The sequence below is a fragment of the Canis lupus genome, chromosome 1 (genome assembly GCF_048164855.1).
Source record: "Canis lupus baileyi chromosome 1, mCanLup2.hap1, whole genome shotgun sequence".
NCBI classification, from domain to species: Eukaryota; Metazoa; Chordata; class Mammalia; order Carnivora; family Canidae; genus Canis; species Canis lupus.
In genome coordinates, this window is record NC_132838.1 from 106,332,327 (window position 1) to 106,357,560 (window position 25,234).

The 25,234-nt window shown below is 53.5% G+C and overlaps 4 protein-coding genes across 5 annotated transcripts; all 4 read left to right on the forward strand.

The window, feature by feature from the left end:
- The first annotated feature begins 268 nt into the window (after nt 1-268).
- On the forward strand, nt 269-4,620 carry KLK12 (kallikrein related peptidase 12). 2 transcript variants are annotated; one of them, XM_072810801.1, is made up of 6 exons: nt 269-461; nt 615-670; nt 1,053-1,212; nt 1,995-2,251; nt 3,197-3,330; nt 4,247-4,620. In XM_072810801.1, exons 1-6 carry the CDS (start codon nt 433-435, stop codon nt 4,400-4,402), a joined length of 792 nt encoding a protein of 263 aa, XP_072666902.1. In that variant the 5' UTR covers nt 269-432; the 3' UTR covers nt 4,403-4,620. The 2 variants fall into 2 exon arrangements, with proteins under 2 accessions (XP_072666902.1, XP_072666844.1); XM_072810743.1 differs by having other exon boundaries at nt 270-461; nt 1,992-2,251.
- Nucleotides 4,621-5,377: 757 nt separating this feature from the next.
- On the forward strand, nt 5,378-10,213 carry KLK11 (kallikrein related peptidase 11). The gene is made up of 6 exons (XM_072769715.1): nt 5,378-5,575; nt 7,315-7,389; nt 7,861-8,017; nt 8,397-8,662; nt 9,204-9,340; nt 9,751-10,213. Exons 2-6 carry the CDS (start codon nt 7,350-7,352, stop codon nt 9,901-9,903), a joined length of 753 nt encoding a protein of 250 aa, XP_072625816.1. The 5' UTR covers nt 5,378-5,575; nt 7,315-7,349; the 3' UTR covers nt 9,904-10,213.
- A 1,596-nt stretch (nt 10,214-11,809) lies between these two features.
- On the forward strand, nt 11,810-15,647 carry KLK10 (kallikrein related peptidase 10). The gene is made up of 6 exons (XM_072769730.1): nt 11,810-11,933; nt 12,353-12,457; nt 13,143-13,326; nt 13,892-14,166; nt 14,320-14,453; nt 15,022-15,647. The coding sequence occupies exons 2-6, from the start codon at nt 12,367-12,369 to the stop codon at nt 15,172-15,174; spliced, it is 837 nt and encodes a 278-aa protein (XP_072625831.1). The 5' UTR covers nt 11,810-11,933; nt 12,353-12,366; the 3' UTR covers nt 15,175-15,647.
- A 3,643-nt stretch (nt 15,648-19,290) lies between these two features.
- KLK9 (kallikrein related peptidase 9) lies at nt 19,291-25,118 on the forward strand. Its single transcript, XM_072810849.1, has 5 exons — nt 19,291-19,603; nt 19,781-19,937; nt 22,122-22,387; nt 23,540-23,676; nt 24,414-25,118. Exons 1-5 carry the CDS (start codon nt 19,561-19,563, stop codon nt 24,564-24,566), a joined length of 756 nt encoding a protein of 251 aa, XP_072666950.1. The 5' UTR covers nt 19,291-19,560; the 3' UTR covers nt 24,567-25,118.
- Nucleotides 25,119-25,234: the final 116 nt, after the last annotated feature.

The window sequence follows — 25,234 nt, forward strand, 5'->3', positions numbered from 1 at the left end:
ATCACATTGAGTCACGGGTCTCGGGTGCTGGCTTGGAGAGGAAGGGAGAAAGAGTGGGGTTGAATCTTTCCCCCACAACCATCCAGGGCTCTCCCCCGCCCCCTCCCCCCTTTCATTGTAAAGCTCAATTAGGTGCCATTAGCTGAGAAGAGTTTCTACAGGATTAGAGGGTGCCCCACCCCATGTCTTCCTGGTCCTCTTCCCTCAACCCGGAAATTGCATGGGCTGGGACAAAGAGAGTTAAAAGCTGTGTCAGCTGCCGGTCTGGGGCAGACAGACAGAAGGAGGGGGACAGGTGGGGCAGCATGACAGGTGGCTGAGAAGCCAGGTGGACAGTGGGAGAGCTGACTAGCAGAGTGGTGGGTGGATGACAGGAAGGCAGGTAGTGGACAGAGAGAGCAGAGACAGACAGTCTGAAATTGTGACAACCACATGGAGGACCCAGCAGGCAGAGGGACAAGGTGAGGAGGGGGCAGATGATCACCAATGGGGTGACACCCAAGGTGGACAGAGAGGGGAATGGGCAGGCATCCTGTCGTCCTCTTGGAGTTGCTGGCAGGAGGGGTAGGTTGGCAGGAAAAGGGCCATCTCTGAGATTCCCCCACATTTCCCAGGACCTGGAGGTGGGTCACCCTGGGTTCCAGCATCCTGTTGCTCTTCTGTGTTACTGGTGAGTTCCCCGGGGTGGGGGGGTCCCTTTCTCCCCAACAGGAGGCCCTAACTTCCTTCCAGGTCTGGTCCCCAGCCTGGCACTGAAGAGGGTAGGAGGCTGCCTCTGTGCCTCCACTCACCTCTGGGTCTCGGGGCCCTGCCACCTCTGTCCCCCTGAATCTTGATCAATCTCTACTCTGTTTCTTCCTGTCACTATGCCCTCTCTCTTCTCTCTATCTGTGAATCTCTGTCTCTGTCTCCCTCCTTTCTTTAAGCATCTCTCTGTTTTTTAACCTTTCTCTTCCTCTCTCTGTCTTCATCTCTGCATCTCTCTTCCTATCTCTGATCCCCAATCTCTAGATCTCTGACCCCATCCCTCTGGCCCACACCCCTGTCCTCAGGGCTCAGCCAACCGGCCACAGAGAAGATTGTCAAAGGCAAGGAGTGTGCCCGTCACTCACAGCCTTGGCAGGTGGGGCTGTTTGAGGGCGCCAACCTGCGCTGTGGGGGGGTCCTCATTGACCGCAGGTGGGTCCTCACAGCTGCTCACTGCAGTGGCAGGTAAGTCCCTGTCTGGGTGGTTCCTTCCAGGGGTAGGCAAAGGAAGGGTGATGGGAGAGGAGCCCTCAGGGTAGAGGTTCAGAAGAGGGAGGTGCCAAGGAGTGAGGAGATGGTCCTGCAGCAAGAGGTTAGACAAGAAATAGTTTAGACAAGAAATAGGACTTCCTCAACAATGGGCCTGGGCTGGGGCTAGGTGGGGTGGGTGGAGTGGAGGGCGGGAAGGGTCCTGGCACCTGCCCACCTTCTTGTTCCCATTCCCTCATGTTCCCCTTCCTTCCCATATGACCTCAGTCACCACTCAGGCTTTCCCTGACCCAACCTGGGCAATCTCTCTGGGCCTCAGCGATCCCATCTACAAAATGAGGAGACCGGGATTTCTAGGTCTGAAACTCTGAGCTTTTTTTCAAAAGGAATTTCAGGCACAAAGAATGGATTGATTCAGGGAAAGAACAGAGAGAGTTGTCTCATGACTCACTCTTTGCTTCCACTGACAGCCCAGGCAGCCTCTAGGTGGTGGGAACAGAGCAGGGAGCATGACAGATGGATGTCCCTGCCTCAGTGAAGAGAATCAGAAAGGGACAGGGATGCAGGGGCTCAGGAGGAGAAGGAGGCAAACAGGGGAAGTGGAAAGATGGTGAAAGAGATGAGAGATGGAGAGAGATAGAGCAAGCTTGTCAGAAAGTGAGGACGGCCATGGAGGTGCAGAGCAGCAGAGAGAGGCTGTGGGGCCTGGGAGCCAGGGGCCCACCCCACCCTCGCTGAGCCACCTTGACCCCCAGCAGGTACTGGGTGCGCCTGGGGGAGCATAGCCTCAGCAGGCTGGACTGGACGGAGAAGATTCGGCGAAGTGGCTTCTCCATGACCCACCCCAGTTACCAGGGAGCCCAGCACAGCCATGACAATGACATCCGGCTCCTGCGACTGGGCACCCCCGTCCCCTTGACTCGCAGCATCCAGCCCCTTCCCCTGCCCACCACCTGTGCAGTGGCTGGCACCAAATGCCAGATCTCAGGCTGGGGCATCACCAATCAACTCTGGAGTAAGGGGGCATCGGGGTCAGGGTTCAGGATGGGCAAAGTCTGGGGTGTAGGGTGAGAGATCAGGAGTCATGCCATTTCAGCGGAAGGATGGATCAAGAGTCAAACATGAGGATTGTGGTTTGGGGTCAGAGATCATGGTGGATCAGGGGTCTTGGGATTCAAAGTAGTTAAGGGGTTGGGTACAAAGCCAGAAGTCATGGGTCAGGGATGTGGTTAGAAGCCAGAGCAATGGCAGGGGCCATCAAACTGTAGCAAAGGGCATATAGAGATAGGATCTTGGAGTCAGGGGTCATGGACTCTGGTGTTAGAGGTCACTGTAGAGTTGAGGACATGGGATCCAGATGTTGCACAAGCTGGCCATAATCTGAGTGTGGAAACTAGGATTCAATCAGGGATCACTGGTCTGGGATTTGAAGCCCTAGAGGTTAGGGGTCATGGAGTCCGGGGTCAAATAAACAGGGATTATAAGTCACTTTGGAGTTGGGACCAATGGTTTATAGCTGAGTTTGAAAGTTTAAGAGAAAAAAAAAAAAGAAAGCTTAAGAGAAGACAAGAAATGTGGGGTCTGGAGACAGAGAGGGACCTTAACTTGAAGTCAAGTTGCGATCTAAGTATAAGACTGAAGGTTAAAGGTCAGAGCATCTGGAATTTAAGAATAAAAGTGGGTCCAGATTCGTTGCTTCTGAGGTTGGAGAGACAAAGAATGTCTCGAGTTATGGCACTCAGAGTCATAGGTTAAAGGTCAGGAGACTGGGTCAATGAACTGGGGCAAGGGTCACTATGAAATGAGGTCATAAATCTGAAATTTAGAAGTTTGCAGATTGTAGTGGGGGGTCACAGGAAAAGGGCAGGGTATAGACTTATACTTGCTTCCTTGAGTGGGGGGAGGTGGCTCCCAAATAGGGAGCTTTGGGGAACGCTGTGGCTTCTATCTTCCATTCCAGACCCATTTCCGGACCTGCTCCAGTGCCTCAATGTCTCCATTGTTTCCAGTGCTGCCTGCCGGGCTGTGTTCCCAGGGAGAATCACGGACAACATGGTGTGTGCCAGCGGCACCGAAGGGGCGGATGCCTGCCAGGTGAGTGGACGCAGTCAGTGCCTGGTCACCCAGGCTGGAAGTAGGAGACAGAGCAGGGAGGATGAGGGAGAGAGAGATGTGGTCAGAAAGAAGGGGAGGCGCAGGATAAGGCAGGGAGACCCAGGTGATGGAAGGAGGGCAGAGAGAAGGAGGGGTGGGAGGGAGGGAGAGAACAGAGAAGGAAAGATGGGAGGGGCACAGGAGAGGAAGAGGAAGAGACGAAGAGAAGATGGGGGAAGGTAAAGAGCTGGCAAGGATTTGGAATTGAGGCGTGTAACCGGTTGTCTCTCTCCATATGTCCTCCAATTGATGCTGGCCCAGGCAAGAGTGAGAGGATCTAGGATGGAGGCAGGAAAGGAGGCTGGTGGACTCTCCTGCCCTTGAATTCTGCTACCTTGCTCTCTTAGGTCCTCCGGGTTGGAGGCTGCCCCACCTGACTGGCCAAGGCTCCAGCCTCGGGGCCTGAGAGAATGTTTATAGATCCCGCCTTCCTTTGCTGGGATTGGCCACTAGTGGTTGTGCTCTTTCCCTCATTGGTCAGGGTCCCAGCCAGTCATCCTCTACAGGACTCTCACGGTTCCCCACCTCCTTCCCCGAGATTGGTCATTGAAGACACTCTCTTCGCTCATTGGCCAGAGCTCCAGCCAATGTCCTTGAGAGCCCCCTTCCCTGCCCCTTTATGGGGCCCGGCCTTCCCTGGGATTGGCCCCCCAGGAACAGTGTGTTCTTCTCTATTGGTCAGTCATCGCTGTGCCAGGAACGTGGGAACTCAGCAATGCTCTACTCTCTGATAACCCGGCTTGGTCGGAGCCACCGTCTTCAAGGCCTGGCGATGGGCTTGGGGATCGGGGAAAGGAAAATGAGAACAGGATTTCTCCCGTATTCATTCGGTGCTCCTTCTCCTTCTGTATTCCAGGGCGACTCTGGGGGGCCCCTGGTGTGCGGAAACGTCCTTCAGGGTCTGGTGTCCTGGGGGACCGTGGAGCCTTGTGGCCAAAAAGGCATCCCGGGAGTCTACACCAATATTTGCAAATATGTGGACTGGATCCGGATGGTCATGAGGAACAACTAACGTGCTCCCTCCACCTCCACCTTCCACCCCTCAGCTTGGGGGCTACACTGACTGAACCCTCCGAGCATCAACACCTCTTCCGTTATCACCCCTGGCTCCCACTCTTCTTGGGCTGGGGATCTTCCTCCCAGAACTCCCCCTCCAGCCAGCGCTTCTAGGTCCCGTGGTCGGGGGAGGGAGGAATGTCTGACTATCCGAATAAATATAACTGGAAGGAACGATGTTTGTCTATTTGATATCCTAGTGCTGGTGGACGCAGGAGGGAAGCTCATCAGTTCTCCTACTCACAGGTGTAGAAATAGAGATCACAGAGGGCGAGGGTTTTCCCTTAGGGGGTCACACAGCAATGGGGTGGAGAAAGTTACTCATAACAATAAAAATGAGGGCCATTTCTTCCCCCTCCATCCAGCACTCTAGGAACCATGCTCATGAAAGACCTGAGGGGGGAAATATTACTGGCCCCGAAATACCAAATGAAAATTGAAAAAATCAAAATTCATGACCATCAAATTAAATATCTATAAAATGTAACACTCTTCCACCTAGCCAATTCTGACTTCACTTTGCTGGAGTTGTGGAGCACACATTATATTTAATGTGGGATGTGGGTTCATTTTAATACGTCTGTAATGATAGAAGGTGGGGTGTAGCCTTGGAAAGCAGGAGGACACAGCCTAGGTCTTAAAATAGTCCTGCCCATCCCTTGGGTTCTGTCTTCACCGCCATCCAGGAGGTGCAAAGGGAGCTTCTCCTCAGTGAATGGGAGGGGAGCTAGGGGGTGTGAGAGTGAGGGGTGATGGTGATGGTGTGGGAATCTTCCTGCTGGGAGTCTGCTACATTTGGCTCCCGTGGAGTCCTCATCCCAACCACCCCAAGGCAGGGCTGTCCCCCCATCTCGCAGATGAAGAAACTGAGCCTCAGCGGGGTGGAGTTCCTTGGCTCACGTCACTGTGGTAGGAAGAGGCAGAGCCGGGGTTTGAGGCCAGGGCTGGCTGCCTTAGGAGCCCATACCCAGTCATCTTGCCCCACTTCTGGTTAGGGGAGAGAGGAGGGCAAGACAGGGAGGCAGGAAGATCTCACTGATAACAAGCAGGCCCGGAGATAGAGGGATCGGCAGACAGGAAATTGAGGTGGCTCAGACTCGGAAGTCATCGGACCTAAGTCTCACAGCGAGTAAGTGCCACAGCTGGATTTGGGGGGCCCCAGGGTTCCTGGGAGGCAGAGGCAGGAGAGGGGGGTGGAGGGAAGTGTGGCAGAAGGGAAGCCCCAGAGGAGCACAAGGGGTTGGGGCCTTGCAAGAGGGCTGACTCCCTCTCCTGAGCCTTGACTCCCACAGGCCCCAACCTGCCTCCCCCACCCTCCCGTCCTGCCCCTTCGGCTGGCAGCAGCCCCACCTCTGTGACGCCCCAGTTTCCCCCCTCCTTGGAATGGAGAAGGGAGGGCCCAGAGAAGGTCAGAGGCCCACCTGGGCTTGGTCTGTGGGGAGGGAGGAGCAGGGACAGGAGAGACACAGAGGCTGGGAGATCCAGGTGGGGAGAGAGAGAGAGAGAGAGAGAGAGAGAGAGAGAGGTGGACGGAGGCAGAGACAGAGAGACACAAAGAAAGATAAAGTTTTAAAGCAGTCCTGCAGAAAGAGATATGGAGGAGGAGGGAGAGGGAGAGAGAGAGGGAGGGAGGGAGGGGGAGGAGAGAGAGAGAGAGAGAGAGACAGAGACAGAGAGAGAGAAAGGCACAGGCATAGGGAGGCAAAGAGAAACATGACACGCAGCATTCAAGAGAGGCAGCAACCGACAGAGATGAAGAGACAGACTCACAGACTGACAGACAGCCTGACGGGGAAGGATGCAGGGCGTAGAGGGAGAAACAGAGAGAAGAGGGGCTTGGGGAGGTGACAGAAGCAGGCAGGCGGTGGGCAGGCACACACACCCCACCCCCAGGGCAGTAAGGCAGGGCCAGGAGGCCCAGTCATCCAGGCCATCCTGCACCTGCCTGGTGCCTGATGCTCTGACCCAATCTGCCTCTGAGCCACACCGCGGCAGCTGCCAGTGCCACCAGTGGGCACCCAGAGTCCCCGTCCCAAAGCCCGTGGGTGCGTGAGTCGGGAGGGAAGGGAAGACCCTCTTGCAGGAGCCTGCACTCCTGGGGTGAGCCAGGCCTCCTCTATCTCTGTACCTTCTGCTCTATCCTTCTCAGCTGGGGTGGGTGCCCTCTGCTTCTCTGTCTCTCTGTCTCTCCGACTGGCTGTCCCCAACTTCAGTGACCTCTGATCCCCGCTCTGATAGCTGAATCCAGCCCTCCACCCCCACCCCTCCCCCACTGCTGGCCAGGGCAGCTGAGGGCATAGACCCTTCTCCTGGTCAGCCCCACCCAGTTATATCTGGCTGTCCTTCAAAGGGGCAGGGATTCAGAAGGACAGGGTCTGAGCACCGTCCCAGGCTGAACCCCCTACCGCACCCCAGGCAGCCCTCATAGGGCCCATATCACCCTGGGGTGGATGCTGGGTGGCACTGGTTCCCTTTGCTCTCCTGCCCCAAGCTGCTGGGGCCTGGCTGGGTCTCAGGTGGGCAAGAGGGAAAACATGCTCCCAAATGCATCTCGCAGGTGCAGGTACGCTGGCTGACTTGAAACAGGGCCAGCCAATGACTTGCCCCAGTCAAAGCCCCTCCCAGCATCTGCCACATCCTCCTTGGCTACTTACAAGAAGCTTTTAGCCAAGATCAGCTCCCCCTCAAGGTCACCTTGATACCATAGATTTATTTTAAAGGTTTGGAGGCTGGGACGTTGTGAAAACCCTGTTGTTTCTCTCTGCGGGGGAGCCGGAGCAGGCCAGGAAGGGAGGAGAGGGCATGAACCAGTCCCTCCCTAGTCGCCCCATAAAGTGATCAAGGCCCCTTGTCCCTTCTTGTTTCCAGAAGAACCTGGAGCCTGCCCCTCCCCTCTCCAGGCCATGATGATTCTTCGATTAATCATGTTTGCTCTGGTGACAGGTATGGTGGGGGATGGCGGGGGGCAGGAGCCTCCCTTTCCAGTCTCTATGATCCCTCAACCCTCTATGCCTAGATATTGACTGGGCCAATGCTGAAAATATAGAACAACCCATAGGGCTAACCCATAGGGCATCTAAATGGATATATGAGCCATAATGAAGTCCTGAATGCCCCTTGCTGGGCCAAGCATAATCTCTTTAGATGTTACAAAGGGGAGAGGTCAAGGAGGGTCCCAGGGGAGGGGCCAGGGCAGCCCCAGTGGGGCAGAAGACACAAACAGCACAGCACAGTAGCCACTGAGCAACCAGTACAGAAAGATTTCAATCATTTAATATCCGGTCCATCCAGACAGTGCATCCCAGTGGGACACCAGGCTAGGGCCTGGGCCACCCACTCCTCTGTTCTCCCTACCCCCACATCTGGGAGTCCTCTTATGCCTGAGCCCCCTCTTTTGCCCTCACTTCCCTCCAGGGCATGTAAGGGCAGAGACCAGGATCATCAAGGGGTATGAGTGCTCTCCTCATTCCCAGCCCTGGCAGGTGGCTCTGTTCCAGAAGACTCGGCTGCTCTGTGGGGCAACCCTCATCGCTCCCAAATGGCTCCTGACAGCAGCTCACTGCCGCAAGCCGTGGGTGCGGGGGCTGGGGCGGGCCAGCAGGGGGCTGGAGATGGAGAGATGGATGGAGAGGGGCTTGGGGATGGGGAGAATATGACAGGGTCTGAGATGGGCATGGGCCGGGTAGCATGGATGATGGACAAGGAGCCAGGATGGAAGGATGGATGGAAGGCATGGGAATTGGGATGGCGCTGGGAAGGGGGTTGGGTGCTGGGATGGGGATATAGTTGGAAAGGAGGCTTCAGTGGGAAATGAGGATGAGGTCAGAAGTGGAGCTATATTCCTCTGTCCTCTCAGGTGCACTCACCCCTTCCCCATGTCTCTCCCTATCCCTCCCCTCTCCTGCCTCTCCCCCACCTTCCATCTCTGACCACCATCTCTCCCACCTCAGCCGATATGTAGTTCATCTGGGGGAGCACAACCTCCAGCGGCGGGATGGGTGCGAGCAGACCCTATCGGCCACCGAGTCCTTCCCCCACCCAGACTTCAACAATAGCCTCCCCAACAAAGACCACCGCAATGACATCATGCTGGTGAAGATGACCAGAGCAGCCTTCATCACCTGGGCTGTGCGACCACTCACCCTGTCATCACACTGTGTCACCCCTGGCACCCGCTGCCTCGTTTCGGGCTGGGGCTCCACATCCAGCCCCCAGTGTAGGGGCTCCAGAGGGGGGCGCGGAGGAGGGGGGGCGGGTGATCACGGTTGTGGAAGAACAGAGGGAACCAGAGGATCTTCAAAGGGGAGAGTCCCAGAGCACAAGAGTAGGAGAGGAAGCTCCCTGGGGCGTGTCAGGGGTGGGATTAATCAAAGAGAAGAGGGGAAGAGAGCTGGGGAGGGTAGAGACAAAAGTCTGGGTGTCAGAGTCAGACACAATGTGCCAGATCCATAGCCTACTAATTGTAGGACTGCAGGCACCTGGCTTCACCTCTCTGAACCTAGGTTTTCTTCTCTATAAAATGAGGCTAATCACACCCACCTACCAGGGCTGCATCAGAGATAGTATATATAGAACAGCTGGCATAATAAATTTACTCGCTAGCATTCCTGGTGCTATGGCTACAAGGAGAGAGATGAGTTGGTGTCAAGCAAGAAGGACGGGGACTGGCCACAGTGTGGGTACAGAGGAGGTACTGCAGGTGGGGAAGGGGACCAGGGGCTCTTCGTTTTCCATACCCCTTTGTGCCGTTTCCACAGTGCAACTGCCCCACACCTTGCGATGTGCCAACATCACCATCATTAACCACGAGGAGTGTGAGAAGGCCTACCCTGGCAACATCACAAACACCATGGTGTGTGCCAGTGTTCTGGAATCGGGAAAGGACTCCTGCCAGGTCAGGGGGCAGGGCCTGGGTCTCCTGCCACAGCCTCACTCCCATCTCTCACCTCAACCGTCTCTTTATCAATGTCCACAGTCTCATTCCCAACCCTAACTCCGTCTCCCCCTGCAATCCCAACTCCATGTCCACCCCTGGTTCCCGTTTTTAACCTCCACGGGATCTCCAGCTCCATCCACATTCCCACCCTTATTTCCAGCCCCAATCATCCTCCAATCAACCCTGACCCCATCTTTACTGCCACCCATAGCTCCAACTTCACCCCTAGTCATCTCACCAACCCCATCCTTAATCTTCACCCCACTCCTAACCCAATCCCCATCTCCTACCCGACACAGTGCCCAACCCTGCCCCTCTCCCATGGCCACTGCTCCTTTCTGACTGGTTGTCTCTCTCTCCATGCCCAGGGTGACTCTGGGGGCCCTCTGGTCTGTGACGGGTCTCTTCAAGGCATTATCTCCTGGGGCCAGGATCCATGTGCTGTCACCAGAAAGCCTGGTGTCTATACCAAGGTCTGCAAATACGTAGATTGGATCCGGAAGACTATGGAAAATAATTAGCCGGGACCAGCCCAACACCCCCCTAATCCCTACTTGGCAACATGGCTCTTGTTCATTCTAATAGTCAAGCCTGAGCGAGGTCGCCTTTATGTATTTTCTTTTCAGCCTCCTTGACCATGAGAGACGGTGCAGCTTAATAATCAACCTAGGGTTTAGAATTAGTGAGGCTCGGGGGTCAAATCCTTCCTTGTACTGACTTGTGATTCTGGGAGAGATAATAGTTGTTTGGTTCCCTTTTGTATCCCCAGCCCCAAAGACAGCTCCTGGCACTCACCCCAAGGTTTCAATAAATACTTACTGAACAAATGAATCTTTGGAATGCTTACTATATGCCAGGCCCTGGTCCAAGGGCTTTTAAACATATCAACTAACTTAATTGTCACAAGGATTAAGTGGCATTATTATGCCCATTTTGCAGATGAGGAAACTGGGCAAGAGAAACAAGTCGCTTGCTCACAGTCACACAGCCAGTAAGGAGGAGAGCAAAGAATCTAAAGCAGGGTCTTTTCTTTTCTTTTCTTTTCTTTTCTTTTCTTTTCTTTTCTTTTCTTTTCTTTTTCTTTTTCTTTTTCTTTTTCTTTTTTTTAAAGCAAGGTGCTTTCCTAACAACCGAGCGAAACCGCCTTGATGGAAACTCGGTTTTCTTATCTGTAAAATCGTGCAGGTAAAAGAATGATAGCACAATAGGTAAGTCAGCGTGTACATAATTAAGACCTATTAAAAGGAGCTATCGCTGTTTTTCTTTCCAATGTCCATGCCAAGTACTTCCTCCAGATCTGTCCTGGCCAGGAGGACAACTACTGGCCACCAGGGGCCGTTTAAATGGAAATGACCCGAAATCAGAAAAGTAATTTTTCAGTCACAGTCGCCACATTATCAGATGCTCTGTAGCCAGATATGGCTGCTGTACTGACCAGCGCATAGAGGGCATTGCCACCGTTGGAGAGAGTTCAGTTGGGTAGCGCCGAGCCGGACAACCTCTGGAGTTGACTCAGTTCCCACTGGAGAAAATGCTTGACAAACAGTCCAGAACTCAGGATCTTTTTTGACGTTCTGCTCACCTTTCAGTGGAGGTCATTGGCATGAGGAGTTAAAAGCCCAGAGCTGGAACTGAGGCATCCTGGTTGTTAGGTAGATTTGCTGTGTGGCCTTCTGTGAGTCACTGCCTTCTCTGAGCCTGGATTCCTCACCTGGAAGGAGGGAGTTGGTCCAGGTGATATTGACGCTCCTCTGTGGCCTTGGCCTCCTGTGACTCATGGGCCTGTGTGTCATCTGAAGACACACAGGTGGCAGGGAGGATGTGATGTGACCACACATGGATGTAAGGGGCAGTACCCCCCTACCCCCCAGCAGGAGGAAGAGGGGCACAAGTCCCTGGAATACACAGTGAACCCACTTCTCCGGCTGAGGGAGTGAGCCCCGCACAGAGCTTTGCGCTGGCTCTGGGACTCTGCCTCGTTCTCTGCTCCCTTTCTGTCTCCGTGCGCCTCAGTATGTGCCTACGACCCTCTCCTTCCATATAGCCATCTTATCTTTCTGCTTTTTTCTCTCTGAGCCAGCCTTCTAGCTTTTCTCAGGCACTAGGTCTGATTTCCTGTTTATCTTCCTCTGTCTCTTGGTCACAATCACCTCCCTCCACACTATCTGAGACCCTGAAGCTTCCCCGGGGACATGGCATCGTCTCTCCTCACCTGAGAAGACTTCTTGGAACAGGAGACCTGGGGAATCCCCATGGAATCCAGCTCCAAAAAGGGTGTTTGGGGCTCCAGAAGAAGCCTGTATTCCCGGGGCCCCTCCCAGAGCAGGAATCTGGGGCCCAGGTTGGGTGCCAGCCTCACCCACGGCATAATTAGGGAGAGGGAAAGGGAGGGAGTGAATCCCTGGGGGCAAGGGTGGGGGAATTTCCGGGCTCTTTGAGGTTAAAAGGGAAGGCCAGGCCAGGGGTCCCGGGGCAGAGGAGTCGGGCAGCCCACTCGGTGGGGCAGAGGCACTTCTGGGTCTTCTCCCTCTTTCCCAGCAGCGACTCCCAGGTGAGGTGGGATGCACTTCACCCTAGTAGGGAAGGGTCGCGAGAGCATGGGTGGGGACCTTTGGGTGGCGGGCAGCTCTGTTTGAGCCTCAGTTTCCCCATCTATGACAAGCGCCTCTGAGCCTCGGACCCCCGCCCCATCTGTGGAGGAGGGCGAACCCCAAATCCTGCTGGGCAGTGGGCAGCCGGGGAAAGCCCGGGTGTAGGGAGGTCAGGAGGAGGCCACGAGGGGCGTCGTTAGGCTAATTGTGCCCATCTCTGGTATTCGGGCCGGAATCGCCCGTCCGCCCCTGCGTCTCAGGTTAAGCGGGTCCCCGCGGGCTGGGTTGGCTCAGGCCCGGCGGACGGGCGCGGTGGGGTGGGGGTGGGGGTGGGGGTGTCTCTGACCGGGCTTCTCTTTAACCCGCCCTCGCCCCCCAGCCCCGGTCCAGGCCATGAGACCCCCGCACCTACACCTGTGCACCGCCTCCGGCGCGCGGGCTTTGGCGAGGCTGCTGCTGCCGCTGCTCGTGACGCAACTCTGGGGTGAGGCGGGGGACAGGGCTTGGCGGGAGGTCCCTGGGAGACTGTGCTCTTAGCACGAACCCCCGCGCACCACTCCTCCCCTGGGGGCCGCGGGACCCACCCGCCCAGCCGGAGGAGGCTTGCCGCTAAGTCAGACCCGCCCCTCTCCGAGCTCCGCTCCAGGGGGTCCTGCCCCCCGCCCCCCGCCTGGGTCCCTACTCTTTCCTCCTCCCGGCTTCCTTTCCCAGCCCCTTCCTAACCCCGTCCCCTCTCTCTGCCCCATCCTGTTCTCGCCCCCTTCTTGCTCCTTCCAGTTCTCCCCGAGCTTGCCTTACAGCTTGGGGCCCCCGCCCCTCGGCCCGCTCCGCACCAGCCGCGCGGCTCGCGGCCCCGCTCCCCAGGCTCCGCCGCCTTCTATCGCCCCCTGGTGGCCCCGTCGCGCTCCATTCCTGCTGCGCTCTGTCCCGGTCCCCCCAGATCCACCCAGTTCGCGCTCCTCGCTCTAGACCGCTCCGTTCCTGCCTCCTTCCCCTTTACCACCGTCCTTCTCCTCCCTCTTCCATTCGGTTCCTGCAGGATCCCCAATTTCCACCAACCCCTCCTCCTGCTTCTCTGGTTCTGGCCCCCGCCCCACCCCCCCCAGCTCCAGCCCTAAACCCAGCCCTTGCCCTGCGTGCTCTGATCGCCGCCCCTTTGCTGTCTCCAGTCGCAGAGGCAGTGCTGCTCCCCAGAAACGACACGGGCTTGGACCTTGTGGTCTCCGGCGCTCCGTGCGCGCGCGGTTCGCAGCCCTGGCAGGTGTCCCTCTTCAATGGCCTCTCGTTCCACTGCGCGGGCGTCCTGGTGGACAAGAGTTGGGTGCTCACGGCCGCGCACTGCGGGAACAGCAAGTAGGGGGAACTCCTCGGGGCAGCCACGGAGGGGCTGTGCAGGCAGGCCCGGGGGAGGGGGCGGGAAGGGCTGGGACACTTGACCCCAAGTGGGTGGGAGTCAGTTCTGGAGGACTTTCCTTAGGAGGAGAGGTGGGGTTGTGCTGTGGCCGCCAGGGGGCGGTGTGGTCCTTCTAAGCGTTTCTGGGCCCTTCCACCACCCCCGTCTTGCTGATACTCCTTGGGCTCCATTGAAGTGTAGATAGTTGAATGCAACAGACAGAAGCCAAGGTCCGCTGTGGTCAGGCATTTAGAAGTAAGGAAACTGTCCACCTCGATTCCCCACTGAGGCAGGAGGGAAGCGGCAGCTTACCCAGATGGGCCCCCAGCCCTCAATTCTTGCAGAACTCAGAGACCCAAACCCCTAATCATACTTCCCTCAAGAACTCAGATCCTCCTCCACTCCTCCCTCAGACCCAGGAGTCCAAGCTCCTACCCTGCTACCAGTACCCTCCCACCCAGGGACCCAGAGTCTGGTCCCAATCCCTAAGAAGGCTTTACCCCCATATATCTCTTCCCTCCCTAGGCCTCTGTGGGCTCGCATAGGGGACGACCACCTGCTCCTTCTTCAGGGCGAGCAGCTCCGCCGGACTATTCACCCCATTATCCACCCCAAGTACCACCATGGCTCCGGCCCCATCCTGCCCAGGCGGACAGACGAGCATGACCTCATGCTGCTAAAGCTGGCCAGGCCTGCTGTGCTGGGGCCTCGCATCCAGACCCTGCGCCTGCCCTACCGCTGTGCCCAGCCTGGAGATGAGTGCCAGGTTGCTGGCTGGGGCACCACAGCTACCCGGAGAGGCAAGAGCTGGGGCCCTGAGGCCTGTATCCTGGGAAATACCTGGAGGGCCAGGACTTCTGGGTCTGAGGGAGGAGGGAATTGGGGGCATGGATTCCCAGGTCCTGGAAGATTGGGGGCTGGCAATGGGTTTACCTACTGTTTCCTCCCATTAGTGAAATACAACAAGGGCCTGAGTTGCTCCAGGGTCACTGTCTTGAGCCCTAAAGAGTGCGAGGTCTTCTACCCTGGTGTGGTCACCAACAACATGATGTGTGCAGGACTGGACCAGGGTCAGGACCCCTGCCAGGTAGGGACTGGCCAGGGAGGGTGTCTGACTCATGGGAGCCAGGATAAGGAAGTTATGAGAAATCAGAAGGCCCCATCCCTGTCCCCAACCGCAGCCCAGCATCACCCCATGTCCAACACTATCCCATCCCTACCCCAATGTCATCCCCATGTTTGACTCTAGGTCCTTGGCTCCACCTGTTTGTGCCAGGCCTTACCCACTTCCCACCCTCTCCTCAACTGCATTCCCATCTTTAGGCCATTCCTAAGCCCCCACCCCATCCCTATCTCTCCATTTGTCTCCATCCCCTCATCTGCCACAAGCTATAGTATCAGCTCCAGCACATCCTCGTTTGCATCCCCCTATCTGATGTCCACAACCCCCAAACCAGCCCAATCCCAACCCAAGCTCATACTTAATCCCAACCCCGCCCCAACCTCATCTTTAGCCAAATCCCTTCCAAATCCCACCCAGATCCCTTCCTTATCACTATCCCAGACCCCCAAGTGGCAGCCATTGGATTGGTGTATTTTTTAAATTTATTTTTCTTTGGATTGTTGTATTTACTTGATCTCCTTCCTCCCCCCAGAGTGACTCTGGTGGCCCTCTGGTCTGTGATGAGACCCTGCAGGGTATCCTGTCATGGGGTGTTTACCCCTGCGGCTCTGCTCAGCATCCAGCTGTCTACACTCAGATCTGCAAATACAACTCCTGGATAGAGAAAACCATACGCTCCAACTGACCCAGAGGCCGCGGACACCACCAGCTGCCTTCTTGCTACTTCCTCTGAAGTTGCAGGGGCTGAACTCTCCCCCTGCCCTATTTGAACCTTTGCTGCCCATCCACACCCTCAAACATCTCTCCTCTCCTCAAACTACCTCCCCCTGCCTATTGCTGCTCTCTGCACACTTTGAAGCCATAAGTGGGACAAAGTTTTATTCAAAAGAAGCAAGGAAGCTGGTGGTCACCCAGTCTCTCAGAGAAGTTGTCACGCACTCAACCTGCCTCCCTCTACCACTCCCTGCTGTGTGACCTCCTGTAAGCTAAGTACCCTCTTGGGGCCCCTATTTCCTCACCTGGAAAATGGGGACAATGAAGTGCCTACCTCATAGATGCATTATGCGGAGATGATCATATGAAACGAGTGTGTAGGTTGCTATGGTAATTATCAGTAAAGCATTAATGCAGGGGTTGGTGATCCCTGACTAAATTTTACCTGTGGTCATGATCTGTGAACAGGTCCTGGTGAGAACGAACATATGTGACCCTGTGTCCTGGGGAGAAAAGCACAGGGGTAGCCCCAAATCCCAAGCCCCCTTGCTCTAATCATCTGCAATGCCCATCTCAGGGCTGATGGGAGAATCACATTCCTCTCCCTCCTCTCACGTTCCATGAAGTGCCCCTTAACCACTTCCTTCCTCCCTCCCACTGTTTCCCACATCTGTGTCCACCCAACACTAGTTCCTCCTGTCCCAGCAGGAGCTGGGCTACTCTTGAGTCATCTGGTACCTTCTTTGCCTTCCTGGGGCCACTGGACCCTAAGGGACCTCACCCCGGATCCATCTCAGCCTCTAAGACCAGAGGGACTCTTCCTGCTTTAGTTGCTAAGTCCATGTAAAGAAGTCCTCTGAGATTTAGGGGAATTTTTTTTTTTTTATTAGATCCCTCTCCATCCCCTCACCAATCACAAGCTCCAGTCCCAGCTCCATTGTATCGTCATTGTCTTCCTCTGACTCAATGTCCACAACTCCCAATCCATTGCCATCCCCACCCTATCCCAAACTGGCTTGGAAATCTCGCTCTGAAAATTTAGAAGGAGAAGGGCTCTTTTCTTCACCCTGAAAGTGTCTCCATGTAAATATTCCTACCCTGGTGGTATTCTACACAGAATCCAGGCAGAGCTAACAGATGTTTGGGTGTCTCCACTTAGCCTGGACTCTGGAGATGTAACATCAGGTGAACCTATGCACAACAGAAATGTTCTATCCAGCACTGGTTGTCCTTGTTTCCCCTTTCAAACGCCAATTTACTGAGCCCCTATTAGATTACAGGCCTGATGCTGGGCACTGGGACCCTTGTGGTGACCATATCAAGGTCCCTGCCCTCACGAAGCCCACAGAAGACTGGCACACAGCTTCCAGCACAGAGCCTCTCCAGCTCCCTTCCTCTGCCCCCATTAGCACACCCAGGAAGCGCCAATCAGGCATATCAGCTGAGTTTGTCATGGGAGACTCAGAGTGAAGAAGGTGGGAACTCGATTCGTTTTTAAAGGCAAATCACCCGTTCCTTTAGTCATCACGCTACAAGTGTTTACTGAGTCATGTTCTACTCTAGGTCCTGGAGATGAATCAGCTCGAACTCTACCCTCAAGGAGCTGCTAGTCAGGTCAGGGGGACAGGCAAGATTTCCATTCTTGTCATTCAGGTTTCTACTCATTCAGGTTTCTACTCAAAGGTCACCTCCTCAAAGAGGTCTTCCAGGTTTGCCCTAGCTAAAGGGGTCCTCTGCCCTCACCTGGACAACAATCCTTCGCTTAGTTTATTTCTTTTGCAGCACTTGTTAGAGCTGAAATGACCACATTTATTTGTTTACTGCATAATGATCTGTCCCCTCTCTCTCCGGACTCAGTCCATGGAAGCAGAGGCTTTGATTTATTCACTGTGATTTTAAGCACCTGGCATAGTGCCTGGCACACAGAAGCCACTCAATGCATCGTTGGATAAACAACACAAACTGATCAGCGCTGTACCAGAAAGAGGCACAGGGTGCCCTCAGGAGAGGCCATGCACTCTTTCCAGAGTCAGGGAAGTCTTCTCAGATCAGGGGACATTTGCATGGGGTTTAAAAGGGTAAGTAAGAGTGTAATAGGTAGAGAAGGAAATGTATTTCTGTCACTTACTTTGTGACCTTGAGAAAATTACTGGAATGCTCTCTTTCAGTTTTCCCCTCTGTGGAATAGAGATTGAATAGACCCTTCCAAGGATTAAATGAGATCATATATATGAAATGCTTACCTGCCAGGCACAGAGTATGGCCAATAAAGGTAGCTATCATAGGGCACCTGGATGGCTCAGTTGGTTGGGCATCAGACTCTTGGTCTCAGCTCAGGTCTTGATCTCATGGTCATGAGTGCAAGCCCTGTGTAAAGTGCCATGCTAGGTATAGAGCCTACTTAAAAAAAATAAGTACAATTTTTAAAAAGGTAGCTATTAAGGTGTTACCGAAAACAGTTAGTATGGTGCTTAACACATAGTGGCTCTTCAGTCTCTGGTTTCAAGGATGGACCTCCCTGATTGGAGAGAGAGTAAGACACCCTACAACCACGAGTGATGTGTATTATAATGGGAGCAGTGCAGGACTCTATAGGAGATGGAGACTTATTACATTTGTTGAATGCTTACCATGTGCCAGGCGCTGTTTTAAGTGCTTCACATGGGCTAATTCACTCAATCACCCCTCAACCTGGATTATTATTACTTAATAGATGGGCCAACTGAGAGAAGTGCAGTGACTCGCCCAAGGTAACACACCTAAAAATTGCCAGCATTGAGATTTGGATCTAGGTGGTCCAGTTCCAGAATCTATGCTCTAAACCACTACACCAAGTGATGCATCCAAGGGGAGCCCAGATCCAGAGTGATAATCAGGCTTACTACAACAGAAAGTGGGGGAGTCTGCGAGAGCTCAGGGAAGAAAAGATGTACTGTTCCTTAAGAAATCAGAGAAGATGGGCAGCCTGGGTGGCTCAGCGGTTTGGCATCTGCCTTCAGCCCAGGGCGTGATCCTGGAGACCCAGGATCGAGTCCCATGTTGGGCTCCCTGCATGGAACCTGCTTCTGCTTCTCCCTCTGCCTGTGTCTCTGCCTCTCTCTCTCTCTCTCTCTCTCTCTCTCTCTCTCTCTCGAATAAATAAATAAAATCTTAAAAAAGAAAAAGAAATCAGAGAAGACTTGGGGGTGGGGGACATTTAGGTTGACTCTTGAAGGATGAGTAGGAGTTTACCAGGAAAAGAAGACTATGGAGAAAGGCATTCACTCATTTAATTAACATTTCCTGAGGCCTCCCAAGAGCTCAGCCCTGAATAGATGATTCTGGGGACACAGAGATGAATCAGACTTGGGGTTTGGCCCTGCAGGGGCTGCCCACCTGATAAGGAGGAAAGATAGGGAGAGAGGCAGGTAGGAAGGATAGTGGGAGGGGGGAGATGAAAAAATGGGCAACGTTCTCAGGACTTAGCCAAGATCTGGTGGTATTAAGAGAAAAGCAAAGTGTTTCGTTCCAGGCAGGTTGGGCATGTGGGTCTTAGGTGGTAGGAATATGAAGATGGGGGTAGGGTAGTTTATGATGAGAGTGAGTTAATCCAGTTAGGACCATATTTCCTCAATCTTCTAGGAGAAGCCTTTGTCCCTGCGAGAAGGGGCCCAGATGCCCAGAGCAAGGAGGGCTCTGTAGGGTGTGTGCACGTGTATGGCCCTTTGTGGTCTCTGCCTTGCTCAGTCTGTCTCTCTCTTTCCTTCTCTCACCCTGGATCCTTCTGTATCTCTGTCCTCTCTTTTTAAATTTTCTCTCTCTCTCTGCCTTGCCTCATCCTGCCTGCCTTATTTCTACTGAGTCTCTGTTCTTTCTCCCAACCCTCACCTGCTTTCTGGGGAGTCCTCCTGCATCTCCCTCTAGCCTGCCTGGGACCCTGGTCCCAGCTCACCACAACTTCATTCAAGATAAATTTGCTTCCACCTCAGGACCCAGCCTCAGGGATCATTTTTCTCTCTCTCTTCCTCCTCCAGACCACAGAATATCCTGTATCCAGGTCCTGCCTCCCAAGATCCTGGGAATGAGGGTTCCCTTCTCTGGAGATCCCAGGAATACTCCACATCCTAGGGCTCCTCCCCATTCAGCCCAAACCTTGCCCAGCAGGCCACCAGCTCATCCTGCAGGGGGGTCCCCCTGCATGCCTCCATTCTCAAGGCCCCCAGTCAAGGCCTCAGGGCTTCCCCCTCCCCCTGGGACATTTCCCAACCCAGATTAATCACAGGGGCGGCCCCAGAGAGGAGGAAGGAGCTGGCATGGCTTACCTTCAAGAGGGACTGCTCGCCTGAACGTATGCTCAAGACCCAGGCACCCCAAGGCCATGAGGCTGGGATTCTTCTGTGCTCTGCTTTCTCTCCTGGCAGGTGAGGCTCCTGTAGTCCATCCTGCTGCGCCTCCATGGTCCCAGGAGGCCCACCAGGCAGCTTGCCCTTGAAGGAAGCTTGCAGGCTTCCACTCCTTCTTACTAGGCATCTCAGTACCTCTCCCCCAGCCCTCCCATCGTGCTCACCATTGACCCCTCTGCCTCCACCCAACCCCAGGGCATGGCTGGGCAGACACCCGAGCCATTGGGGCTGAGGAATGCCGCCCCAACTCGCAGCCCTGGCAGGCCGGGCTCTTCTACCTCACCCGTCTCTTCTGTGGGGCTTCCCTCATCAGTGACCGCTGGCTGCTCACAGCTGCCCACTGCCACAAGCCGTAAGTGACCGGGGCACCACTGGGGCGGGGCTGGAGGTGAGGGGGCTGAGGGGCTTTTGGTAGAGGAGGGAGGGAGCTGCAGTTGGGAAGGATTTAGCCTTCATTTTTATTCCCAAAAGTTCGACTATTAGAATTAGAGTTGACTCTCCAAATTCTAGGGTCCTGAATAATCTATTAGGATCTACAATTAAAAGCTCTTAAAAGCCTATGACCCAGAAAAATCCAGAGTCATGGACTCCTAAAATCTCAGATCCATGAGATTTTACATTAGTTTCAGTGAATTCTAGAATCGGAGACTCAGGTTCTGGTAGAATCTGAGGAGTCTAGCGCAGCACTGCCCTGTGGCTGTATGTGGGTATGTAACTCCAGCCACATAGCTAGGCTTAGATTTCCTAGTAGACATATTACAAATAGTGAAAAAGAAATGATTAACGTTAATTTTAATAATAGACTTAACTTGACATGGTCAAAATAGTGTATCAATATCCAATGCATTTTTCAATACTTATGAATGGTATAGTTTAGTCTTCTTAAAAATACTACACTTTTGAAATTAGATATGCATTTTACACAAAATGACATGTCTCAACTTGGACTAGTCACATTTCAAGGGCTCAGTCGTATGGGATAGCACAACCCCAGATTCAATATTCTAGCTAGGTTCATTGACTATAAAAGCTCATGGTCCTAGAATCTTTGATTCACAGTATCCTAGAATACTGTGACTTGCAGAATTCTAGAATCTTACATCAATAGAATTCTAAAAGCTTAGATTCATAAAAGTCTAGAATCTAGTGAATTAAACATCCTAGTCTAGAATGCTATCATTCCAGACTCTTAAAATACCCAAAGTTTTAATTGAGAGAATTTTGAGAGAGTTCTGGAGCCTCAAATTATTTGAACCCTAGATTCTTAAATTTCTAAAATCATAAAATTATAGAATTATAGATTGATGAAATTCATTTTATAGTCCCAGAATACTTGAATTCTAGGCTCTTTAAATCCTTGTCTCATTCAGATAATTTTAAAACCCCAGACCTTTGATCTAGAGAAATCTAGAATGTTAGAATATTGGTTTCATGACATTCTAGAACATAGAATTCTAGAATCGTGGGTTCCTAGAGTGTTAGTATCTTAGATTTCTAGAATCTTAGATACTGGACATTCTAATAGAATATTAGAATCTAGCTGATGCAGAAATCCTTTCTATATTACCTCAAGAAAGGGGCAGTCCATCCTGTTCTGATATTCTTCCCTCCAGGAATGAAGTACAGGTGCTGAATGAAGTACACAATGCTGTGTGGGAATTTCCCATCATGCACTGCTCCATGATAATGCCTCTTTCGGCTCAGGAGATCTCAGCCCCAAAGGCTAAGGAGAGAAGCAAAGATGTGGAAGTAGAAAAGATTCAGGCTTGGGGATGAGCTGAGTTAGGGGAGACTGGTTTTCCAGACACAGAGTCCAGGCAATGAGGTGACAGAGATGGAAGTAACGTCTCATACTCCTCAAATCCTGAATTTACAGTCATAATCCTGGTCCCTAAGATCAGAGGTTAGAGACCAAGGCATGGGCATGTACACCCCCCAGAGAGTCTGCAGCTGTCCAGGGCAGGGACCCAGAGCAGAACAAATAGACTGAAAGATTGAGGTCAGGCCTCAGGAAGACATGCACTGAGGGTGAGGGATAGGCTGACAAGAAAAGCCTGAGGCCATGGATGACCCCCACCTTGAGGATTTTCCATTTCCCATCCCCCTCCATGCATACACACACACACACACACACACACACACCCCACACACAGAGCCACTCCCCACAGAAGCCACCAGACCTGTGGGGACAGGGGGTGGGGCTGTTGTTGTGTGGTGGGTGGAGCTCCTGTGTGCCTACACAGTTCCAGGGGACCTAGGTCACCACCAAGGCTCCAGGTGGGGCAGGAAGGAAGGTGGCTTACTTGGTATGGGACTAGGAAGGGGTGTAAGCTTTTAGGGGAGAGCTACAAAGGTAGAGGCAGACAAATGGAAGGAGTGAGAAACTGGGGCCCAGAGAGGATGTGTGCCTTGCTTAAAATCACACAGCACTCTGGGTCATACAGAAATGATGGGGGCCCAGAGACAGTGTGTGGCCTCTGAAGCACGTATCACCTTGTTGGACAGCCTGATTGACCTCTGAAGCCTGTCCCAACAGGTATCTGTGGGTCCGCCTCGGGGAGCACCACCTCTGGCAATGGGAGGGTCCAGAGCAACTGTTCCGGGCCACGGATTTCTTCCCCCACCCTGGGTTCAACAAGGATCTCAGGGCTCATGACCATAGTGATGACATCATGCTGATCCGTCTGCCCAGGAAGGCATACCTGGGACCTGCTGTGCAGCCCCTCAACCTCAGCCAGACCTGCGTCTCCCCAGGCACCCAATGTCTCATCTCAGGCTGGGGGGCCGTGTCCAGTCCTAAGGGTACAGCCTTGTCCACAACTCAATCCCTTGTGTCTCAGGCTGAGAGTCTGAATCCCCCCATTTCTCTGTCTCTGCCTTTTCATCTCTGAGGTAGATAGATAAATAAATGATAGGTGATAGATAGATATAGATAGATAGATAGATAGATAGATAGATAGATAGATAGATAGATGATAGAAAGAGAAAAAATGAAGATGCTATAAATTTTAAGATGCATCATTATTTACAACCAATAAGAACAGGGGGAAAAAGTTCCCATTAATCCTTGTATGACACCATTTGCTGGAAGACACTCCCTGATTTCAGAGATGTTTAAATATGAAAATATACACATCATGGAGTTGAAATGAGGCCTCTCTCTCAGAGTCACAAATCAGCAACCCATTAGCCATATTTAGCCTCCCACATCCGTCTTCATTTTCAAAACGCCTTGAAAAAATAGTCTGAGCTTGGGAGATTTTACAGAAAAGCCAAATTTCTTAGTTTGCTGGGAAAAAGAACTGGCAACGCCAGACCCACATTCCCCAAATAGCTACCATTGGGCAGGATCAGTGGAGGCTGCTGCCTTCAGCTCAGACATGGGTTCTCTGGGCCCCTACAGTGCCCCCCCCCCCACTGGCTGCTGTGTCTGCACAGGTCCCTTCCACCCACTTCTATTTGCCTGTCAAGCCCATCTGAATCTGTGCCCCTAGATTATATAAGTGGGCATATGCATATCTATATCCATATCTATATTATACATGCTGTGTCTCCCTGTCTGTAGCTACTATCTCTTAAGTCTTTATCTCTGTCTCTGTCAATGACCACAAATGCCTCCTCCCTTTCTCATTGCCTTCTCCCTTGGCATATCTGGGCCTGTTCCTCTCTCTTCATTCCTGCACGTAAGAATCTCTTTCCTCTTAAGGGGTCTATCTCCTGTCATGGGCTCTATTTCTGTTTCTCTCTCTCTCTCTGTGGGTCTCTCTCCCTCCTCAAACATCTATTTCTCTTTCACCCTATAATTCTCTTTGTCACTGTCTCTCGTTTCTATCTTTGAGAGTCTTCTGCTGTGTCTCCGTGGGTCCTTCTTAGGGAAGGGTCTGGGTGGAGGGGCTGCTGAGTGTGATGGGCACAGCTGTTGATCCTCTATGGGTGGGCCCCTTTTGCCAACAGTGCAGTACCCACTCACGCTACAGTGTGCCAACATCAGCATCCTGGAACACAAACTCTGCCATCGGGCTTATCCAGGCCACATCTCGGATGGGATGCTCTGTGCCGGCCTCTGGGAGGGGGGCCGAGGCTCCTGCCAGGTGAGACCTACTCTGGGGAGGAGGGGAATGGGTATCCTGCTGGATTCCTGGGTCCTAGGGAATTAAGGAATTGAGGACCCAGGATTTCTGGATGAAAGCAAGGAGGGACCTGGGACACTTAGGTTCTGGGAAAGGATGGGGCCTCAGTCAGATTCCTGAATTTAAAGGGTACTGGAGGCCCAGACTCTAGGTTCTAAAGGAGGAGAAGACTGGGAGTACAGACATTAAATCCTGGGGGAACACAATAAAGCATCTGAACTTCACTCAGTGCTGTCCAAGCCCTCCCTTCTTCCCTCTACCCAACCTGGGCAGTAGGACGAAGGGCCACAGTTGCTGGGTGTTTATATAGAGAGTAGGTTGATTTTATTTTACATGCTTTTGTGTTAATGTTGGAAAACTAATCACAAGCAGTTTCTAAACCAAAAATGACATGTTGTAAAAGGACAATAAACGTTGGGTCAAAATGTAAAAAAAAATATAAATAAATAAACAAATAAACAAACAAATAAATAAATAAATCCTGGGGGAAGAGGGGACTAGGATCCCAGAGTGCTAAGTGCAGGGGTGAGGTGAGGGCTGTGAGCTCTTACTCCTGGGTCTGAGGGAGGAGGGACTGACTACCTGGACACCAAAGTGTCTGGAGAGGAGGAAACTGGGCGCTTCCTGGGAGGAAGTGGCCAGTGTCATATCACGAGTACACTTGTTTAATAGTTTCTTTGCTCTTCTGCTGCGCACAGGGTGACTCTGGGGGCCCCCTGGTTTGCAACGGGACCCTGGCTGGTGTGGTGTCTGGGGGTGCCGAGCCCTGCTCCAGACCCCGGCGCCCAGCCGTGTATACCAGCGTGTGCCACTACGTGGACTGGATCCGAAAGACCATGGAGGACAACTGAGCCCTCGTGCCTTGGGCGACCAAGAGAGGAGGGCGGGCGCAGGGTAGCGGGGTACTGCAGGGCTCCGGCCTCAGAGGTCTTGGCGCGTGGCCTCAGCGGCCCGGAGACGCGCTCTGAATATTCAGGCTCCGCGCCCTGAGGGCCCTCCGGGTGGGAAAGCAGCGGGGAGACACCTCCTCGCCCCTGTAGCCCCGCCTCTGTGACGTCATCGCAGCTGGTACCATCCCAGCCGAACAGCTTCACCTGCAGCTCCGCTCCAGGAGCCTCTCCAGCAGACAGTCCCGCCCCTCGGAACTTCGCCCAATGAGGCTTCCCCTCCGGGCCCCACCCCCGTGGCCACGCCCCCTCATGGGAAATCTCACCCCCATGACATCAGGGGCGCTGCAGCTTGCCATGTGAGCCACCGATGCACCGTCGGGCTCCCCACCTCGTGCCCGCGCCCCTGGGTGTTTGAATCCTGGCGGGGACCCGACTGAGACAAGCTGGAGAAGGGTCTCAATTCATTTAGATTCAATGAATGATTTTACAATAAACGAGCGGAGCCGCGCTTTCCTTCTGCCTGTGTTGTGGGGTGAAGGAAGGGCAACGCGTGGGCGGCGGTGGGGCAGACAGGAAACCGCCACCGGACGGGAATTTCCCTTAAACCCCTCCTGGGTCCTGCCTAAAGT

What these genes read in the sequence shown, in the direction of transcription:
- KLK10 (XM_072769730.1), top strand. Translation starts at nt 12,367, where the DNA reads ATGAGACCCCCGCACCTACACCTGTGCACCGCCTCCGGCGCGCGGGCT. An exon ending in GCGCACTGCGGGAACAGCAA is followed by an intron (nt 13,327 to 13,891) that starts GTAGGGGGAACT and finishes TTCCCTCCCTAG; the next exon opens with GCCTCTGTGGGCTCGCATAG. An exon ending in AGGGTCAGGACCCCTGCCAG is followed by an intron (nt 14,454 to 15,021) that starts GTAGGGACTGGC and finishes TCCTCCCCCCAG; the next exon opens with AGTGACTCTGGTGGCCCTCT.
- KLK12 (XM_072810743.1), top strand. Translation starts at nt 433, where the DNA reads ATGGAGGACCCAGCAGGCAGAGGGACAAG. An exon ending in CCAGCAGGCAGAGGGACAAG is followed by an intron (nt 462 to 614) that starts GTGAGGAGGGGG and finishes CACATTTCCCAG; the next exon opens with GACCTGGAGGTGGGTCACCC. An exon ending in CATCACCAATCAACTCTGGA is followed by an intron (nt 2,252 to 3,196) that starts GTAAGGGGGCAT and finishes CTTCCATTCCAG; the next exon opens with ACCCATTTCCGGACCTGCTC.
- KLK9 (XM_072810849.1), top strand. Translation starts at nt 19,561, where the DNA reads ATGAGGCTGGGATTCTTCTGTGCTCTGCTTTCTCTCCTGGCAG. An exon ending in TCTGCTTTCTCTCCTGGCAG is followed by an intron (nt 19,604 to 19,780) that starts GTGAGGCTCCTG and finishes ACCCAACCCCAG; the next exon opens with GGCATGGCTGGGCAGACACC. An exon ending in GGGGCCGAGGCTCCTGCCAG is followed by an intron (nt 23,677 to 24,413) that starts GTGAGACCTACT and finishes TGCTGCGCACAG; the next exon opens with GGTGACTCTGGGGGCCCCCT.
- KLK11 (XM_072769715.1), top strand. Translation starts at nt 7,350, where the DNA reads ATGATGATTCTTCGATTAATCATGTTTGCTCTGGTGACAG. An exon ending in CATGTTTGCTCTGGTGACAG is followed by an intron (nt 7,390 to 7,860) that starts GTATGGTGGGGG and finishes ACTTCCCTCCAG; the next exon opens with GGCATGTAAGGGCAGAGACC. An exon ending in CTCCACATCCAGCCCCCAGT is followed by an intron (nt 8,663 to 9,203) that starts GTAGGGGCTCCA and finishes CCGTTTCCACAG; the next exon opens with TGCAACTGCCCCACACCTTG.